The 17,666-nt window shown below is 41.5% G+C and overlaps 1 protein-coding gene across 1 annotated transcript; it reads right to left on the bottom strand.

The window, feature by feature from the left end:
* Positions 1 to 6,860: 6,860 nt before the first annotated feature.
* Positions 6,861 to 17,360, bottom strand: TNFAIP3 (TNF alpha induced protein 3). Its single transcript, XM_090279904.1, has 8 exons — positions 17,033 to 17,360; positions 13,509 to 13,699; positions 12,704 to 12,851; positions 12,360 to 12,530; positions 11,352 to 11,532; positions 9,327 to 10,234; positions 8,479 to 8,657; positions 6,861 to 7,823 (listed from the first exon to the last, which is right to left on the bottom strand). Exons 1-8 carry the CDS (start codon positions 17,325 to 17,327, stop codon positions 7,539 to 7,541), a joined length of 2,358 nt encoding a protein of 785 aa, XP_090136030.1. The 5' UTR covers positions 17,328 to 17,360; the 3' UTR covers positions 6,861 to 7,538.
* Positions 17,361 to 17,666: the final 306 nt, after the last annotated feature.

Below are 17,666 nucleotides of genomic sequence, written 5' to 3'. Positions count from 1 at the left end.
GAAGTGGGGTACTGAGCAGAGGAGAACAAAGGGAAAAAATTGGGACTACTGTAACAACATAATCAATAAAATGTACTTAAAAAAAAGAAATTCATGCTTGTGTTTTCTACGATTCCTCATGCTATAAATAATGTCTTCTCTTATTTTGATTCTTTTGTAGACTGAAAATTGGATGGATTTCATTTTTAACATAATAAAATATAGTAATATTTGAAAATATTATATCTCTTAACAAACTATGGATTTTCCAAATTACTACCTTTGATCTCAAGATTCTGAGGTAGTAATTTAAGGGGGTTGTAGCTTAGAAACAAGATTTTCTTCTGGGAGTTAAATAATAAACCATCTTAGAAATGCACCAAGTCACCAGAAGAGACCATCTGTGGCCTAACTGGAGGTGTTGGCATGATTAGAGGAAAGTGGGCCAAGCAAAATGTAGGGATGATGACACAAAGACCAGGCAGCATCAAAGGCAGACATGGTCCATCCACGCACCCCACGTAGGAGACAGCAGCACGGAGGACTCCTGCTTCATAAATAATGAAGACTCTGCCTATTGGAACCTGGAGATGGGCCTATCCCAAAATGCAGAAAAACACAACCATCACACAAAGCCAGTCACTAGCTCCCTGCGGTCTACTTCTGGGCTCACCATGTATCCTGATAATAGAGTTTCCTGGGGAGGAAGCCTCTGAGGAGGGCAGTGCCCTGACCAAAGTGTGCACCTGTTAATACTTCTCTGATAGGTAGCTGTTCTCACATAAATCCAGTACAGTAGCATAGCTCTGATCTTGGTCATTACGATATTGCCTCTAGAAGATTGAGCTTTTATGCCACTTTCATGCCAAAGAACCCACAATGGTAATAAAAAGCCAAGTGCCCTAGGTGCATGCTGTAATTGTATTCCTCCTCTCTTCGTTGTTTCAGTGAAAATAGTACTTTTGGCTTCTAGTGATTCCAAACCCTGGATGCATATTTTAAATTCATTTGGAGTTAAAAAATAAATTCAGTATGCAAGAGTACCATCCCAGGCCAATTAAAACTGGGAATCTTTGGCCATTGGCTTGATTTAAAAGCTCTCTGGGTGATTCTAATGTGTCCCCAGGGTTGAGAACCATGAATTTTGTAATTGATAGGAGAGAAGAGAGGGAGAAGTTCCCCAATATATTTTTAAAAACGTTTAATGAGCATTTTACAGATGAGGAACCTGAGACTCAGAGACATGAGGCAACTTGCTCAAGTCTGAATAACTAACAGGCAATGAGGCCAGGGTTTGAGCCTATAATTACTTCTTTTACAAAGCATCAAGTTCTTTCCATGGTAGTTGGGAGAATGCAGAGCAGGAGGCAAGAAGTCTGCCAGATTCTGAGGAAGGGAGAGGAGAGAGGGGAGTGGAAGGCAGAAGTGGCAACCAGAAGACTTCCTGAGAAAAAAGCAAAAAGATAGAGACATTTGCAGACTGTTCTCCAGCCACTGTTTCTGAAGTGTGTGCAGTGGACTCACTGGGATACAGCAGAAAAATGATAGAATTTTTTAAATTTAGTTTTTATCTCTTAATGTTTTGCATGTTTTACAAAGCACAGGATATGCTGATATGGTAATATATGTATATAATTTATAAAGAAATAAATATACATATAATGTGAATACATGCTCTAAAAAGTTTTGCTGGTAGGGACACAGTCCAAAAAGCATAGAGTCCATTGCAAAGGTCTCAGCCAGTGTTTGGTGCAGTAGAGCCTAACCTGTGATACACACTGAAATCCTGACCAGAGTCAGGGCACAAAACACTCTGCAGTGTTGGTTACTGATGCGGGGATGGGAAACCTTGGTTAGAATCAGTGTTTTAAGAGTAGAGATTCTTTAAATGTGGTCTGGAGTTGTCTGGGGGTCCTTGAGACTCTGGCAGGGACTCAGTGAGGTCAAACAATATGTTCATAACAACACTACCATGTTGTTTGCCTTTCTTGCTCTCAGTCTCTCCTGCATGTCCAATGGAGTTTTCCAGAGGCTCCATGACATGGAAAGACGCCATTTTTATGGAAGCTAATGGAATGGAATGTTTATTTGTGTGTTCTGTGCTTTAAAATGGTTTTTTAGATTTTAATTTTTAAAATGCTACACACCGATACTGGGTTGGCCAAAAAGTCCTTGTGGGTTTTTTTCTTCTGTAAAATAAAAGACACATTTTAAATTTTCACCAATAACTGTATTGATTTGGATATTTTGAGTATGTTGACTATCTCTCATGTGGTATACCATTTGATTGCTCTCAATTAATGTCTCGATTTGATCGCTGTCAACTTCAACTGGTCTACCCAACTATGGAGCATCATCCAGGGAGAAATCACCAGCATGAAACCTCACAAACCATTTTTGACATGTTTGATTAATCACAGCACCTTGTCCATACATGGCACAAACCTTTTTTTGTGTTTCAGTTGTGGTTTTACCTTTCTTGAAATAATAAAGCATATGCCAAAAACATTGTAAACTTTCTTCCATTCTCAATGTTAAAATAGCTACACAAATATTCACCAATATTGATAAATTTTTAAAAATGCACGCTGATATGACAGCTGTCACAATACAATCTAACAAAACTTTCAAATGAAGTTAAAAGACAACTAAGCGCTGTTAGAATCATCTGAAAGAAAAAACCAAATGAACTTTTTGGCCAATCCAATAGATATAATACACATAAACAAAAGCTCTCTGGGGTGCCCAAAAGGTGCCTTATTCTAGATGGTGCAGAAGAGTATAGAAGAGAGTCTAGAAGACTGTGAGAGAGAGATAATATAGCAAGGCAAACATGAATAAAGACTTAAGTTAGTCTGCACTGTAAAGAGCATTTCATAACATGTTGGAAATTGGACTCTAAAGGCTTTTGATCTCATACTACCTTTAAAAACATTTTTGAGCTTGCATTCATTATATATATATATATATATATATATATATAGTCCTTTAAATCAATTACAATATATGGTTATATTATATACAATATTTAAAAAATTGCAAAATATAGTAATTTTAAAACACTTAAGTAAAGACAAACAGTATTTTTAAATTATTTTTATTAATGGTAAAAAAACATTGTGCTCTCAATAAAAAGTAAAATTAATGCTTCATTATTTAAAAAATATTGTATCATCTATTACTTTGTGATAAAGCCATTTCAAAGTCTGATTCTAAGTTCACTTTATTGTGATCCTTGATGTTAAAGGCTGCAGGGAAAGACACCTATAGAAGATAGAAAGACATAATGGATAGAAAGAAAAAATTATTGTGCCTCCTTATTCATGATTAATTACATTTCATTGCTAGCTATTAATTATGCAAAGATTTTTGTTGAAACTCAGCTAGTAATTTCCTATCTTTTTTAAAATTTTGATTAGTTGGGAAGGTGTAGATATATCGATATTTCCAATAAATGGGTTCAGACCACCCTGAAACTATTTGGATAATTTTTAAACACACCAGAACATATGGTTTCCAAGTGTGCATATAAGAGAGTTTATAGGTGGCACAGCTACATCAGTTTTGGCAATACAATCACATAACAAGGAATAAAGCAAATGTAATGTGTGTCTATATGTAGGAAGTGAATGAATGAAGGTGCCACCACCAGCTACTCCCCTGAGCTAAGCAACTCACAGTGACTTCAGGATTGCTCAGGTGACAGTGACCCACCCCCCCCAATGCCAAAAGGAGAACACCAGTAGGAATTCATAAATCAAATATTATCTAAATGAACTTCGAAGATTCCTGTTTTCTTCCTGTATCTCCTGGCCACATGCACCAAGCTTTGGGAGCAGAAGAAAGACATTAAGACGTTTTAGAGGAGCAGTTTTGGAGGAGAAACATCACTAGGTCTGTGATTAACAGGGATAAGTAACTAGTAAAGGTAGAGAGAAAGAGTAGGCTAGAAAGGGAAGGCTAGGCAAAAGAGGACAGGAGGACAAGCTAGAGCAGCAGCAGGAGAGAGCGGAAGGAGTGGGTTTGAGACATTTTGGAGCTACACGCCATGGATGTGGAAAGAGGGGGGAAACATCTAGGTGGGTAGGAAGAAGATAATAGCCTTCCTTGAGCATGGAAAGAAGAGGGCAAGCATAAAAATATCACGGTTCAATTTTGGGTGATATTGAGCTTTCTTTCACGTGTGTGGTATGAAGGTGACATTCCAGTTTTGGAAGTAAAGATCTAGACAAAACCAAAGCAAAGCCAGTTCTTCCCAAGTCTCATTTTTTCAGTCCTCTTATGTCTAGGTTCTTTCCTTTTTGGAAAGTCATCCATTTCTTTGAGACTCTCAAGAAAGCCATCAGTTGGCCCCACTTCATAAGAATGATGTACATACCCCAACATAAAATTGTGCATGTGCCTTATAGGGTCTGCAACTCCCAGGAGGCTCCAAACCTGCCTTAGTTTCCTGTCTAGAAGCTACTCTTCTGAGTCAGAGAAAATTTGCTAATTATAAGTCACTTCCTATTTTAGAAATCCTGATGACTTATGGTCAAATGCTTACGTCCATCATGCTGACTGAAGAACTGTAAATTTTTAATTCTGGGGGAGAGATGAAAGGAAGAATGGAGAAAGAGGTCGATTTGAGGCTGTGTGATTCCTCAGGGTATGCCTTCCTGTAGCTCATACAGGATGGGATGCAATGGCACACACAGTACCACCTGCAAATGCTTGCCTAATTGAACCAGAATCTAGGAAGAAGTGTAGAAAAACAAGTTAAATGATACTCCAAGTAAGCAATCAGCCAAATCCAGAATATGGGCTATTCTACAGAACAAATGACCTAGTTGCCCTAACAAATAGCTTGAAAAATTAAGAGCATATTACAGAATAAAAGAACCCTAAGAAATGGTAGCAACCAAAAGCAATAGAACATTTTGTATAGTGAACAGTCTGAGAGAACACACCCTTAGTATTGAATGATATCGAAAATAGTTTAGCTTGCTGTAATAATGGTGGTTATAGAAATAAGAACATATGCTTCCATCAGAGATGCACACAGATGTATTTGCAGGTGTGAGGATACAGTATCTGGGATTTACTTCAAAATAATCCAGAAAAAATAATAGAGGAGGTGAGAAATGAAACAAATTTGGCAAAATGTTGATAACTGTTGAAGCTGGATGATGACTATATGGGGGTTCATTATACTCGACTTTCTTGTATATTAAAATTTCCCATAAATTAAAAAGATTATAATTTTTTAAAAGTATGGTTCTAAAATCTGGCTGATGATTAGAATTTCCTGGAGAACTTACAAAAAAAAAAAAAAAAAAAAAAGTTCAGGAGCTTTCAAGTCCTCCCGAATCAATCCTCTGTGGGTACATTTGTCTTGGGTAGAAGAATGTGCCATTTTATAATTTCCCAGGACGTGGATGCTGCTAGTCCTCATGACCATCACAGCCCTAGGTCACCTCTACTGAGGTCTGACCTCGGACATCGACACCAGTCTTCCTTCCTCCCCTCCTTTTTCTCTTCCTTTCCTGTCTCTGCTCCTCCCTCTTTTTTTCTCTTTGTGCATGTTATTAACGCTTAGGATAGTAATTTTCAGAGAAGCACAGAACCCTAGCGGCTCTTGGGAACAGGCACTCCTGTGTGGGCCTTGGTGTCCTGTTGTTAAACCAGATGTCTTAGCCTCCCACGGTTATGGTTTTTACCAAGTCCTCTTACTACCCATGGTGACGGATGTATCCCCTGCCCAGGTACACCTTGGAATAAAGTTGCTTGGGAAGCATGGTCTTAATATTCAGGCCTTTTTTATTTCTCATCATTTGTAAGTAGGAGACATCAAAATTTGTTCTTAAATAATTTATTTTTTAATATTGGCTTTTGTGGAAAGTTACAATTATTTAGGAAAATTTTAATAAACCCAACAGAGTAAACAGAAGTCTACTGAGACAACTAAATGTGCAAATTTCAAATGTTTTCTATAAGAAGTATAAATAATTCCATGTTTTCACATTAAGGATGAGAATATTTATACACAAAATATTAAAATATCAACCTTAAAGAAAATAGATGAAAACACTGAGACCGTGTAGAGTTATAGATTGCTGTTATTTTCCTGTCATCAGTCCAGGCCAAAAAAATGGCAGCCTTTACCTTTGTGGACAAATGTGTTCCCCTCCTTTTTTTTTCTAGAACAAGTAAGAAAGTGACACAAAGCACACAGAGCAACTGCCGGCCAAGGATAGAAAGAGATTTCCTCGTACTCCTGGTTATAGGGCGTTGCTGTTCCCAAGCTAAGGTGTCACTGGATGGATGGAAGACCACTGCCCTGCACCCAGGGCACAGCATTAACACAGCAAATAAAACCACCATTTACCCTGTGACCCTTTCTAATCCCATCCTGGTTCCTTTCCAATCTTCTCTCTAAGGAGGTAGGATAGTCAGAGACAATTATATATTGTGGCTGGGAAGTGGCTTTGGCCATTTCATTTTGAAGAAGCATGAATTTTAATAAAGTTACTACTGATGCAATTCCTTTGTTTCCTAGGGAAGGCAACCAAAGTGCATCAGACAGGCTGACTCCCCCTCCCCCCACCCCCACCCCCGCAGTCAGGAAACGCCTGGCTCTATAGCATGACCCACAGCAAATATGTTATCTCAAGATGATGCCACAGTATTTTCCCCAGAGCAGAAGAAACAACTTCATTTAAATAACCTTAAAGTTTGCAATAAAATAAATAAAGTAAACTCCAGAGACACAAGGCCTTTTACCAAGGCAGTGGGTTAAGTTCATGAAAGCTGTATATACAGATGGTACCCAACAACAACCAGAAAACAGGTTATTATTGTTCAGTCTTCTTACTCTAGGGCAGCATTTCAACACAGTAAAAAAAAAAAAAAAAATCCCTCACACCTCAGTTCAAGTTAGCCTCTTTGGAAGTGAAGACAGTGACAACCGAGAGTCACACATCTTCGCGCTAAAATATTCTGATCTTTACAAGGTACATATTGTAAAGAGCAGCTGGTTGACTTTACAGTATGAACTTAGTCTCAGCAGCCTCAGAATCACAGTCCGTCAGAAAGGAATGAGGCAGGTAAGGAAAGACCATGGACTGCTGACACTGAAAACGCCCGTTTTCCCTGAGCTTCCTGACCTTCTCAGAGGGGCTATGGGCCGCGAGGATTCAGCTTCCCACCTCTGAGCAACACCCATGGAGGCAGGTGGAGTGGCCGACTGTGTCTTGTCCCTTTTCTTGAAAGATGATGAAGCAGTCCTGGCATGCATTCCAATTCCATAAAGCTTCTGGCCTTCAGCTTGCAGGAGAGAAGGTGGAGCCCCAGGCTGAACCAGAGACCATCTGCTGCCAGCCACGAGCTCCGCTGCAAGGCCACCTGGGAATGTTCTCCGGTTACCAAATGCAAGGCCACGAGCAAGAACTTATCTTCTCTCTCCTTCTCAAAGACAATCTCAAGTCCACTGTTGCAGGACTGACCGTCCAGTGGCGCCAGAGTGTTTAGGGCATAGCACCATGTTGGCTAACGGCTGGGGCTGGCTCTCCTGTTTCATGTTAGCCGTACATCTGCTTGAACTGAAAGCACTCGTTACAGTAGCCATTGCATTTGGCATTGCCGAAGTGATCACAAGCGGGGGCCCGGCAGCGCTGTTTGGGGGGCTCTTCGGGAACAGGCTCACCGTGATGGGCCCCCGCGCCCACTCGCTGACCAAGGTGCTGGCATTCCATGCAGAGTTCCTCGCTGCGACAGGCCAGGATGTTCTTGCAGGAGGCCCGGGCGCACTTGGGCCTGGAGGCGCTCTGTGTGGTCCGAGGCACATCTCTGAGCTGGCTCATTCTCTGGGGGGAAAGAGCAGAGAGAACGGTGCTTCACATTTCTCAGGGAAAGCACGTGCGATCTCACAGGACCACGTAGGTGCTACAAGGAGCTCTGAGGGGTGAAGAATATCTGTCTGACTGAGGAAACAGAGTCCTATGTGCTGTCTATGAACAGGAACTCTCCAAGCCCTTTCCTCCTGATGCCACAAAAGCAGACCTGCCCTCAGGGATGCCAATGGGACCCCCAGTCCTAACCCAGAGGCCTGCAAACACTGACCTAGCTTGAGTCTATTTAGCTGCACAAGCTGCCATTATTTAGTTAGACAGATTCCTACCATTCTGTAAACAATAGGAGGGGCATCTATCAGTCAAAGTGTGTTTTGCTTCTAAGCCATTAAGTGGGGGCATCTGGAGGCTCTGCCTCCTCATCCTGTTTCCTCTGGGTAAAGGATCATTTAAGAAAGTCTGCTAGCTACACGGCTGTCTGCGCTCCTACTACACCTCCCAGAGGTCTCTGGCTTTGGGAGGCTGTAAGAGGTTTTATCGTATGGCTAACTTGATTTGCCTTCTAAAATAAATACTGAGGTATACTTAGGCCACACGAATCAATAGTAGCTGCCCCAGCAGAGAGAACTGGACCCAGGAGAAGGGGGGAGTACTTCCAAAAATGTCTCACCAGTTGCTCTTCAGTCCTTTTTGCTTCATGAAATCTCTGATTTTGAGCTTCAATGAAACACTTCTGACAGTATCCTTCAAACACGGTGCTTCCGAGGGTGCCACATCCCCTCCCCAGGCAGGGGACTGCGTTCTGGAACCTGGAGGCGGGGGAACCGGCTTTCCCCGAGGCAGCAACAACTGGAAGAGAGTTGACACTAATCAGTGCTTCCTATGGGTCACCAAGCAGAAAGAAACGACTTGAGAGAAATAAACAGGTTCCAGAAACACACTAGGCCAGCCTTTAATAGATAACATGAGAACATGCTGCCTTTTATAAATGCAGCAAAAAAAGGAAAAAAAAGAAGAAAAAAAGATAACAATTCTACCATTGAAATATCTTTGACTTCACAAATCTCTTACTTCTGAATGTGCCCCATGGGTCAGTCACAGTAACAGAACAGAGACAAGTTAACTGTTCATCCTTTTTTCAAATTAGAGATATCTAAAACCATAGATTTTTTTACAATGTCAGTAGAGACCTTCCTCTCTCCAGTTGCTACTCTTCCGATTTTGCATTTTCTCTATTGTACCAAAGTTTCAAAAAAAGTCTAGTTTAAACTCCACCTTATTAACACAATACCAAATAACCCATGGAAACAAAGTCTATGAACTCTATCTACAGGCACACTTGGAACACAGTATTCTGTGCCTTTGGCTTCCATGTGCGGCTGGCAGGACCAGTGTGACTGTCCCTCTGTGTGACATTTTACCCCACTGCTGAGAGGGTCTCCTTTCTTGAAGTTCAAGAACAAACCCCTTCCAGACAGGGGCTTCAAAAGAGGTTAAGAAATCCGTAATTTCACTCACTTTTATTTTCTCTGTACTCGATGAAACACAGCGTGCAAAAGCCCTGGTTTTCGGGAGTCCCAAAATACATGCAGCCAGCTTTCCGGCACTTGCTCGTCCCCGTCCTGTCCCCTGGAGTCCGTGCACCCTGAGAGAGGCAGCCAGAGGGGGCCTCGCTCCCAGCTCTGTGGCAAGAATGGGGGGAGAGACTCTGGATGAGCTGTGCAGGGTCTGACTTGGACCTCTGATGGCAGGAAGGAGGGATGCTGGAGCTGAGGTTCGAGGAGGGCTCTGCTGTAGTCCTTTTGAAGCAAGTGCTGCAGATCCCATTAAATGTCCTGGTGACGTCCTGGAGGCAGGCTCGGCACTTACCAGGGTCTAAATGCCTCGTGCTGTCCGAGGGGTGGCCTGCAGTAAGCTGCCGAGCACTATGGCAACGCTCACAAAAGCCGTTGTGCTGAACATTCAGTGTGAAGGGGCAGCCGGGGCTCCTGCACTTCATCGCTGTGGTCTCGCTGAACAGGAAAAGGCTGGGCGCTGTTGGAGGGGCCGAACGAGGCCCCCCAGCTGGCTCCTGGGGGCTCCAGGCCGTGGGCTCATATGCCTCACCCCGCGAGGCTCCAAGCACTACATCAGGGCCTGGCTTGGCGTTCAGCTTTGGGGATTTGTTCTGGTTCTTTTGCCGCCTCTCCGCGCATTCGTGGCACAGAGGCTGGGTGTTCACGGACATGAAGAAAGGACAGTTGGGTGTTTCACATTTTACGTCCATGAGAGATAGCTGGGGGGTGGAGGGATCCAACGGGTGCTGAGCATGCAGCTCTCGCCGCCCCTGTTCATTGCTCTCCTGCCACTTCTTGTACTCATGCTGGACAAGTTCCAAGTAATCATCTACCAGGTTTATTTCCTTTGGTAAGTTAGCTTCATCCAACCTAAAGGCCAAAAGGAAAAGTATGAGACTTCATAAACACACACACACACACACACACACACACACACGCTCTTATATGTCCATAGCTCATGAGAGTAAACTTTTAGATGGGGATACTGGAATTAGTCATTGAAATGCTAGCCTATCACAAAGAGTCTGCACCTCCAGCACTACATAGTCCAGTACTTCATGATTTCAAGACTCACAGTCTTCTTTAATCAATCCTGGTCCACCCAGAATTATGGATAATGCTAAAGAAAAGGTTGTCACTAACTTAATGACTCTATTCCCCTTTTAACAAGTCACTTATACTTTCTAACTTCTCAGAGACCAAATTTCTAGTACAAAAATTATTCAAGGTGTTCCTTTGGCACTAGTCTACTTCATGGTATGAACTACTTCGGAACTTTGTGTTCTGTATTTTGCTGTTATTATTTTTAAACTGGTGCCTGTTCTCTGTCAGAGTTAATGGCTGTGAGCCATGATCATAACTAAGAGGCAGACACTCTCTTGGGCATTATTACTGGACTCTGTAATTTGTTACTCTCCACTTTTGGAAATGAATTATCTTACCTCTTTTGAGGTCATCTCTTGTGCATTTCAAGTTCTAAGAAAGAGGCATCTCCTTTAGAACTTGGCTACCTGTACAATGTACACTCCGGGATATCTCCTCCCCTTTCCTTGTGGTGAAATCACGTGGCTGCTACATACACACATTCAACCCAGTCTGTGTCTGCTATGTCTGTCCTTACCAAGAAGCTAAGAAGAAAAAGGCTCTTGTTTCTAAGAACTTTCACTTGCTGATCTAGTCCTAGAGCAATGAAGAAAAACAACTATCCTTGATATAAACAAACTTGTAAAAGCCCCAGTTCTGACTCTCAGCACCCAAATACACTGGAGCATCATGACGGGTAAATTACTCGTTCTCATTTGAAACCAAAGTTACTAACACCTCAAGTGATCCTCTCTGACGCTGACAAGCCCCTGAGCTTGCTTCACACTGGAGAAAACTGGATGCAATAACTTTATTGTTGAGCTTTGATGTGGCAGCAGCTTATGTGGCTAAAGTACAAACAGTTCAAGATGGCAAAGGAGAGACGTGAAAATAGAGTCCTTACTTTGCAGCATTAATCAAATGGGTGGTGCCGTGGTCCCAGCCCTGGACTGGGATTTCTATCACCATCAAGTACTCTTTCAAGAGCTTCTCCTTCATCTCGTTTTCAGGATCTGTCAAAAAGTGAACTTTTAAGTCTTCAAATCTTCCTCGTTCTCTGTTAACAAGTGGAACAGCTCGGATTTCTGAGAGAGAAATAATACAAAAGTAAAATACACGTCCACTGTGTGAGAGGACATGAGCGGCTATCCACCGAACGATTAACATTTGAAAAGGCAGAAAGGATACAATGAGAAAGCGGAGAACTATTGTCTAGCGGCAAATGCAAATGAGGACACGAACTCAGCTAAACTCTAATATAAAATGTATTGTCTCCAGGAAGCTCACAGAATATACAGCAGCCTGGAGGCAGCGGATCTTCTCAGTTAAATTCCCACTCTTCAGAATCAGACTGACCTGAGTTTGAATCCTGAATCTGTGGCTAACAAGCTCTGTGACAGTAGGAAAGTTATTTACCCTCTCTGAGCCTCAAGTGCCTCCACTATAAAATAAGACTACCAATGTTTAGAGCCCAAAGAGATGCTGTGAGGGTGAAATGAAATAAAGTAATATACCTAAAGCACTTACAAAGTGCCCATTACACATTAAGCTACTATACTAACAGCTAACCCAATAGACATTTACCTGGGATCTATGTGCCTTAATTGGTCATTTATTAACAGAAATGGTAGTGGTAAGATATAATGTATACATATATCTCCTACTTGCAACTAAGATACTAAAAGTATTTCTGAAGCCATTCACAAAAGGTAAGGGAGTATCATGGTTACTGCTATTGCATTAGTGTGTTGCTAACCAAGCAAATAACAGAATACTGTATTTAAATAAATAATGCATTTTAGTGGCACTATTTCAATAAGGACAAAAAGAGCAAATCCTGACGTTCTGTGGGAACAGGTGTACCACAATCCACCAGCAGTCATACATATGAAGGAATGCTCAGTGTTCTCACCAGGTCCACTGTCCTTTAGGGTCACCAGGGGTACAAAGTGTTGGCTGTCATAGCCGAGAACGATGGGGTATCTGTAGCATTCCTGGGCAGGCCAGTGGAGAGGCAAGTAAATTCCGCCCACCTTCAAAGGAGCAAAATTGGAACCTGATTCCAAACTTCTTAGCATTTTGTCTGTTGAAGGAAAGAAAAAGAAAAAAAAAAATATAAGGCCCTCCATTGACTTTCATCAAATTCTGTTCAGTTAACGGTTGTCTGTAACTTTGGTGGTGAGGGTTTTCCTAAGAGCTAAAGCATGAGAGCTGAAAAGCCCTTACAGACAAATAAGGGATCTGCAGGCATCTCACCTGAAATGACAATGATGGGTCTTCTGAGGATGTTGCAAAGGACAAATATGTGTATTTCTTCCAGGGAATTGTACTGAAGGCCACTTCGGGTCCCTGGTGTGTCTGTGGATGCCATCTTGATAAGGTTGTCCCATTCATCAGTCCAATTCTAAAGGAAGAGTGGGGAAATACTTGGTAATCTGCAATAAAAACTTTTTCTGACTTTCTGATTTCACTGTATGGTTATTCATTTATATAATTCAGCTTGCTTTTCCCCTTTCTGGAAATCATCATTCAAATGATCACCCTTTTTTCCCCATTTTGGTTTTCTTCCTTTATATTTTTCCACTATAAGGCAAACTCAAAAGTGCTTTTTTCAAAAGCAGGGACAGCACCTGCTTTTGAAAAAAATCCCTGATGAGGCCTAACACCAAAGCCCCTTGTCCAAATGTACACAAAAATTCCAAACTTGTGACTGAGAATGGTAAAGTCTTAATTTGACTGGCTGGCTCAGTAAAGCATACCAAGGACAATCAAACTGAAAACAACCAAAATGCCACAGGGAAGCCCATGATCGGAAGGATCAAGCTAAAATGAAGAGACACCCCGCTGGGAATCTGCTGTCTGGAAGCCTCCCAGCCGTGGCAAGAGCCTTGGTTCATCCCACAGGAGGTTTCTGGTGTTTTCCATTGATGATGCTTTGCTTAGCCAAGCTCACATGACCTAGTAAATCGTATTTTTTCTGAAAGCAGGGGCTAGCCTCAGGTACCCTCTTCCCCACCATGGAGCTCTGTCAATGAATGCTTAATGGGGGAAAAAAACATACCCGGGTGTCATAGCAAAGTCCCGTTTCCACAAATTCCTGAGATTTAAGAGACTCCAGCTGCCAGCGGAACTTGAAGTTGCGTGTGTCCGTCTCCTTGAGAGTGTTGAAGAGCGCCTTCCTCAGGACCAAGTCTGTGTCCTGAACACCCCACATGTACTGAGAAGCAGCGTGCATGAGGCAGTTTCCATCGCCTGAGGACACAAGGGAAGCCGATTGAAGCATCCACATCCAAACCCAGCAAAGGTTCTCTGAGTAAAGGAGCCTTAATGCTATCATGGGAGACCCAATAGGGCAGGCAGAAATGCAAATGGTTTAATTTCTTAGGCAAAGGGTCAACTGATAACATTTCACAAGGTGATGTCAGCTGTAAGGGAAAAAAAAAAAATCCTTATTTTTAATGGATACCAGAAGAGCAAAGGAGCCAGGGACACATAGTCACTGGACCTTGGTTCCAGCCCTGCCCTGCCCTAACTAGTCTAGGTGACCTTGAGAGAAATTCCTTAACTTGAGTCTTTTTGCTCTTTGTGAAATGAGGGCATTGGATTATGGTCTATAAAGTCTGTCCCTTTTCTAATATTTCTTGATGTTCTGGCCAAGACACTGGCACTGTTACCTTCTGACTGCAGGAGAGTACATACAAGGCAATGTGCACAAACCAGGAAGCCAACCTGGCTCCATTCACTAGACAGGGACAGTCTGGCTATGACTCAGTGGTAAATGACTTGACCATTCACTGTAGCCTTTGGGGCCTGGGAGTTTCCTCTTCTGGTTTGTAAAGTGGGATTAAGAACACATTACCCTCAGAAATGCCTTAGGTGGACGTGCTTGTTAGAAATTGCAGTCCTTTTTAAAAGTTATAAAGTGCCTGGATGTCTACGTTTGAAAATTCAGTGTTTAGGGGTGGCATTTAAAAGATGTTAAGCATTTGGAGCAAAGGGTAGATCTAATTTTATTCCATTAATTTGTTACTTTCATAGGTTAAAATCCACAGTTTAAGAGACTGCGCTTTTTCCAACCTCCAAACAATAAACATTTTGGGAGAATGTTTAATACAAAAAAAAGTCAATTCCCTAATCTTTTTTGGCAGGTGCACAATTGTTTTTAAAAAGAAAATATGAACTCTTTTCTTTGTCTGTAAGTAGGGCAATTAAGCTCTTTGAAATTTTATCAAATTTTAATTATAGTCAAACTATAAAAAAGAAATACCAAAATAACAAAAACTCTGAAATACATAGTCACAGCCAGTATCCCTTCAATTTACACACGTAGAAAAACTAGCTACATAAGTATTCAAACAAATGAACGAATAAGATCGCCCAAGCCTTGTGTCTTGACAGGAGTGTGGCAACAACTGCGTTCTGTTGAAATTTCCCCTTTGCAAAATCTAGAGCAAAGATAAGGCTTTTTTCTTCTTCTTGTGCTTTCAGTTCTTTATTGAGATGCACTAGTATAAAATTCCCTAAGTAACATCTGGAATTCCCCAGTGCTAAGTTATTTGACTAGCAATTGAGCAATAGCTATTGTACTTTTTGTTCTGGTGTGTAGACATTTAAACTGCGAAGTGCACCCTGGACTTTCCAAGTGGGTGTGGTCAGGGTGAGCTGGAATAGGCTACTCATTATACGAGTGAAATCGCTGCAGCCAATAGACGCTGGAATTTTTCACATGAAGTTTCAACTTTATGCCACCTACTCCCTTCCTCATTCACCACAGTCTCATATCCTCAAATGCAAACTTGTGAATCACCCCCTCCCCAGACCATTGACTTTGTAGAACCCACCTATAATAGTGGGGAAGGCTTAAAAAAAAAAGGGTGCTAATAAAAATCAGAGAGGAAAAGCCATTTGTTTTCCTCCTCGACTAAATATCTTTTCTTCCCTTTCCAGAATTTTAAGACATTTTCTTGACAGTGGGGAAATAAAAGGATTCCAAGCTTAAAAAATCCCTATTTCCAGAAAATGTTATCAAAATGCACTGGCTTTTGTCGTTTTCTTTGTGGGGTAAATCCTTGATGATGCAAATGACAAATCTTTATAAAACAAGAGTTTTCTCTTTATATTCCTGTGTTTTTTTTCTTAATAGAGCAAGTTAAATCTAAATTGTCAGTTAATGCTGTTCATGATAATAAGGTTTTTCCCTCTTTCAACTTCATTTCTAACTTGGCAGAATCTCTGTGTTTCCAACTCTCCCAAAGTTGACTCCATCTCTCTCTCTCTCTCTCTCTCTCTCTCTCTGTAACAAAAAGGGAGAGAATTAAAACCACAAACTCAGGAATATAAGCCCCTTGATAATGACAATATAATTACCCACTTCTATGCTTCACTTGATTCAATGCCAAGAACAATGGAAATGCTAGCTATCCCTAGTTTTTTTCCCTATGTTTCTATGCTTCAAAAATATAAGCAAGGTGTTGAGATGATGCACAAGACCCCCAAGACGCAAAGCAAAAAAAAAAAAAAAACAAACAACAAAAAACCACATCCTCAATCACACCAAGTTACCCAAGTCAAAAATGGCCAGAGTTAATGTACCAATGAAGTTACTGGAGTTAATGTTCTTAACATCTCATTGTCCACCAGGATTTTCTGCACGTGGATGTTTGTATTACTTTGATTGGGATGGTTTGGGACTGCCCCTGATCTAAGTACCTGTGATTCTGCCCCTACCTAAACTTTAAGCATTTAATTGATCTTGGATAGGCTAATTTGCTTCATGTAATAATAATTAGCTACATCTATCAAGTAGAATTGTGTATCTGCATGAAACAGTATGCCTGGATGTTTCTGGGATATGCATACTCTTATTCAAAGGAAATAATTTAAAAACAAAACACTAGAGCTCAGAACAGGAAACAGCGACTAGTTAGTGGTAAAGGGGCACTGGGTAAACAGGCACAGACGGCAAGAACTTCAATGCTATCCCTAAAAGTAATGAAGTAGAGGTCCGAAATCAGTGCTAACCATCTCAGATATCTTTCTAGTTCATATCATGGGACCATAAGCAACAGAACTTAGGTAAGAAAGAAGCAGACAACAGGAGCCCCTCTCCTCCGCAACAGCCATTCACTGGTAAGCCCATAAAACTTCATCAAGTCAAGAAGCGCAAGGCCAGGCTCACAAGCATTTTGTAATGACAGCGAGAAATGACAGTAATACCAGTTTTCACACCACGCTTTCCTTTTGAACTAAAGTCTGTTTATATTTCCATTACTGGCCAGGGAAAGGAATTTTACAGATGATTAAACAGTCAAAAGAATTAGATACATCAGTCACCTAACCAGGACACGGTGTTTAGAAATGCATTCCCCAAGCCTCATGCACTCCGCTCTTTAATATGCACAACTAGAAAACATCCTTAATAAAAATATTCACAACACAAGCTTCTTTCATCACGTGCCCCACAGAGTGTCTACACTAAGGTGTCACTGGCCTCCAGAGATTTGTGTCTCGGCTAGTGCTATGACCATTTAATGAATGAGGACCCTGCACTTTGGAAACCACCCCTTAGACAAAAGCATGTCTTACCATTCGTCTTGAGAGCCACAAGTTTCCTGACTTCTCGACACCAGTTGAGCTTCTTCTGGTTTTCCAAGGAGGCCTGGAGGTTTCTGTCTATGAGAGCCTTGTGGATGATCTCCCGAAATTGTGGACAAAACTGGCGAGTCCTGAACATTTCCAGCGTGTACCGGTGCATGGATTTAAAATGATGAATGATTCCATTGGTAGGTTTAAAAATATCTTCTGGAGTTCTTTCTCTGATCTTCACAGCTTTCCGCATATTGCTCAAATACAAAGCCTGAGGAAGGAGTTGTTCCGCCATCGCTGTTTTTCTACAACACCTGAAGGGGAGGAAAAAATACCCATTCCGTTAGCCCGACTTTGATACTACTCCTATATACCTGCCTGCAGGAAACCCCAGTGTTTGATCTTGTCATTACCCTAATCTGTAGGCAAAAGATCTTAGTCACCTCTACTCCCAGGAGACTAGCTGGCCCCAAAGATTAACTCACACTGGACTGTTTTAAATTACATCACTTTTAAAGATTAGTCTAAACAAGAGAAGGAAGGCGGAGAGTGGGTACTGAGGAGGAGGGGAATAACCCTGTACTGGAAAGACAGTAAATATTTTGTGAAAAATCCTGCAATTTTATGATGTCCC

Source organism: Furipterus horrens, unplaced genomic scaffold (genome assembly GCF_987537825.1).
Source record: "Furipterus horrens unplaced genomic scaffold, mFurHor1.1.pri manual_scaffold_6, whole genome shotgun sequence".
NCBI lineage: Eukaryota > Metazoa > Chordata > Mammalia > Chiroptera > Furipteridae > Furipterus > Furipterus horrens.
This window is presented reverse-complemented; position numbering and strand designations above follow the sequence as displayed.

Coding starts and splice junctions, on each gene's coding strand:
- TNFAIP3 (XM_090279904.1), bottom strand. CDS start 17,327: ATGGCGGAACAACTCCTTCCTCAGGCTTTGTATTTGAGCAATATGCGG. Junction 13,700..17,032: donor TGTGGCTCTCAAGACGAATG/GTAAGACATGCT, acceptor TTGTGTCCTCAG/GCGATGGAAACTGCCTCATG. Junction 12,852..13,508: donor GACTTTGCTATGACACCCGG/GTATGTTTTTTT, acceptor CTCTTCCTTTAG/AATTGGACTGATGAATGGGA.